General features: G+C 34.2%; 1 protein-coding gene across 3 annotated transcripts in view; it reads right to left on the minus strand.

Moving 5' to 3' along the window:
- LOC107639028 (phospholipase D zeta 1) overlaps positions 975-2,898 on the minus strand; it is an 11,714-nt gene continuing 9,790 nt past the window's right edge. For all 3 annotated transcript variants that reach the window (XM_016342437.2, XM_021120892.1, XM_016342438.2), the window contains 4 exons: positions 2,197-2,328; positions 1,926-1,991; positions 1,636-1,697; positions 975-1,548 (listed from right to left, as the gene is read on the minus strand). In XM_016342437.2, coding sequence (XP_016197923.1) covers positions 1,299-1,548; positions 1,636-1,697; positions 1,926-1,991; positions 2,197-2,328 — 510 coding nt within the window. In that variant the 3' untranslated portion in view covers positions 975-1,298. The remainder of the gene's footprint in view (positions 1,549-1,635; positions 1,698-1,925; positions 1,992-2,196; positions 2,329-2,898) is intronic.

The following is a 2,898-nucleotide window of genomic DNA, read 5'->3' on the forward strand; positions in this document are numbered from 1 at the left end:
ATCTCTGCCTCTTCCATCACGTAGCCACTCTAGCTACCTCCTGTGGTGGTTGAGCAGAATCAGAGACAAGCCATCCTCTCCAAGGATCTTCTCCTTGCTGGCCGAGATCTTTACTTCCATTTTTGGTATGGAGGAGCCAAGATCTCTTCACAAAATCTTACCACAAGTGAAAGAGGATCTTAGCCACAGCATACTTTTAGTTTTCTTTTTCTTGCCATCATTGTGATGATCTTTAGGCGTGCTTCTTCTTCTCTACGGTAGCTTGCTATAGCTTCCATGGTTGGCTGTGTAATGACCGAAAGAAATGAAGAAAGTTAAGAGAGAGAGGAAAGAGAAATTTGAACATTAACTAATGGATTTTGACAAAGTAAATTAAATGTTCATTTCCCTTTGTTTCTCGGTGGCGTGTAGCAGTAAAGGAGCCATCAAATCAATTGTATAATCTCTCTCATATTTCCCATGCATTTATTAACTTCACTTAAATGAGATTTGAATTCCATCACATGGTGAAATATGAGATCCGATGGAGACATAAGATAATAAAAACATTTGCTTTCCTTCTCCATTGGTTTCGAATCATGCATGAAGAACAATTTGGGCTTGTATCAATAATAAGTAAAACTGGCCCATTTAATAAAACATTTCAGCCAACAAAAATTACATAAGGCTGAATTTTGATTTTATTGGGCTTAGGATTTTCTTTTCTACTCGGCCCAAGAAACAAATAATTATTTCAACCATGGTCTCATCAATTTAATATTAAGGCTGAAAAATCGGCCCAACATAAACCTGTATTGCAAAATTATTCAATCAACATATGAAAATAAAAATCAAAATAATAATCTTACAATTAATCACATTTATAATGTTTGATCATCACTTAAATTAAAAATAGAATTTCCCAAACTCATCAACATCAAGATTGTGGAAGAATCATATCAAAAACTGGAGAGGCCAGCCTAATAAGAGAATCATTGAAACGCAGAACGGATTTTCTTTAGAGTTCTTTATTAACATCAGAGGCATTGTGTATACATTTTGAAGTAAGGTGTTTTTTTCTTTCTTTCTGATATTCTTTCCTGTAAAAATAAAATTGAATAATATTTCTTTACAGCGAAGTTACAATTTACATTCTTTACAATATATCGTTGGATCTTCCCCCTTCCATTGCAGAACTGGAATAAAAAAAGGCATTCTGCAAATAATATAGTGCAAATCCTGCGGGGAGAAAAAAAATAAAAATCGAATGAAAAATAAAACTGTACTCAACGATGTTTTAATATATGAACACGTGTTACTCAGTGGAAAACTTGAGCAGCGGCGTAATATTCGCTTTCACTGAAACCAGGTCTTAGACTTTCTTGGCACATGAACTCCAAAGGAAAAGAAACAAGATGACCCCTCACTGATGCTAATCTCTGCAATGGATCAGTGTTCTTGATATCTCCATCATGATAGGATTCTAATTTTTGCGGCGCTATTCCTAAATCAATGGTTGTGTGACCAATTCTTTCTTTCCAAAAGGCTACACTCTGTCTGAAAGCAAGTCTGCACAAACATAAAAGGTGTCAAATTCATGTTAGGACAAAACAAATAGAAGATTCACCCAAAGATGAAAACCATCACTGAATATACCTGGTGTGGATTAGATCATTAGGTACACAAGAAAAGACATCCTGGTAAATTGCAGTATTTGTCTGTACAATGTATCCAAGAACAATTATCAGTATTCTTATTGAAATATCATTTCTAATCCAATTAATCAAGAACATCATTGGAAGACTCTCAAAACAACAAAATATGTTTAAATGAATAAATTTTACGCAAAGAAATATCCATCCAAAAGTAATCTTTATAATAAATTAATAATATATACCATTCCAAAGTACTGCTATTTATATAAAAATTTTATATTTCCTTCTTACCTTTGCTGTTGCCATCCAAATATCTTTGTAAGATGATTCAATAATCGGGTCCATTATTTGATTGACCTGTAAACAATGATATTAAAATGATATTCAACAATCAGGCATACCATGACACCACGACATGAGCATGTTTGGTCTGGGGTAAAGATGTGGTGCAGTTTACATGGATAAATTTCATTTGTAAATGTCATTCATAATAACTTGCACGACATCTTTATCCCCAACCAAAACATACTCTTATGTAGTCACAGAATGTTAAGACACTAACCTCTCCTGCTGGTAGACCCAAGTGCTCAGACCATAATGACAAACGCAGAGTCAAGGAGAACTTTCCTGCTTTCCAAGGCTTTCCATCCATATAAGAACCAATGAGCTCTCTGTCTTCTATAACTACTCCAATCTGAAACCCACGTCTAACAATTAAAGGATAATCCAGCGATGCAACAGTTGTGCATATCAATAGATAACTTAAAATGTTCAATGGTGATAGAAAGTATGCAGGGTAATAAGAACAACAACAAAAGCGAAATCATCTTTTCATCAATTAGATATGAAGAAAACTAAGTTAATTATGTACTCAAACTGGGAAGTGAAATTTTTGCAGTCCTCCCACCTCTGAAGCATGGGCACTCCTAAAGAGTTGCTCTACTAGAGCTCATTGGGTTTTTGTGTCCTAAATAAATGGTACCTAAACACAAGTTGACCGTAGGATCAAATTGTTGTAATTAACCTATTTGATTTGCTTTTAAATGGAATATACGACTACTTCATCCCTTCAAATTTTGTAACCTAAGTGACTGTTACCTAAACACAAGTTGACCCTTATAAAGCATCAAATTTTGTAGTTAAACTATTTGATTTGCATTTAAATGGAATATATTACTACTCCATCCATTCAAATCTTTTGTTTCTTTAGATGATTTTCGTTGACGAACTAAGGTAGAGAGGAAGTGTGAGAGTATGGTAGTAA

Source organism: Arachis ipaensis, chromosome B04 (assembly GCF_000816755.2).
Source record: "Arachis ipaensis cultivar K30076 chromosome B04, Araip1.1, whole genome shotgun sequence".
Lineage (NCBI taxonomy): Eukaryota > Viridiplantae > Streptophyta > Magnoliopsida > Fabales > Fabaceae > Arachis > Arachis ipaensis.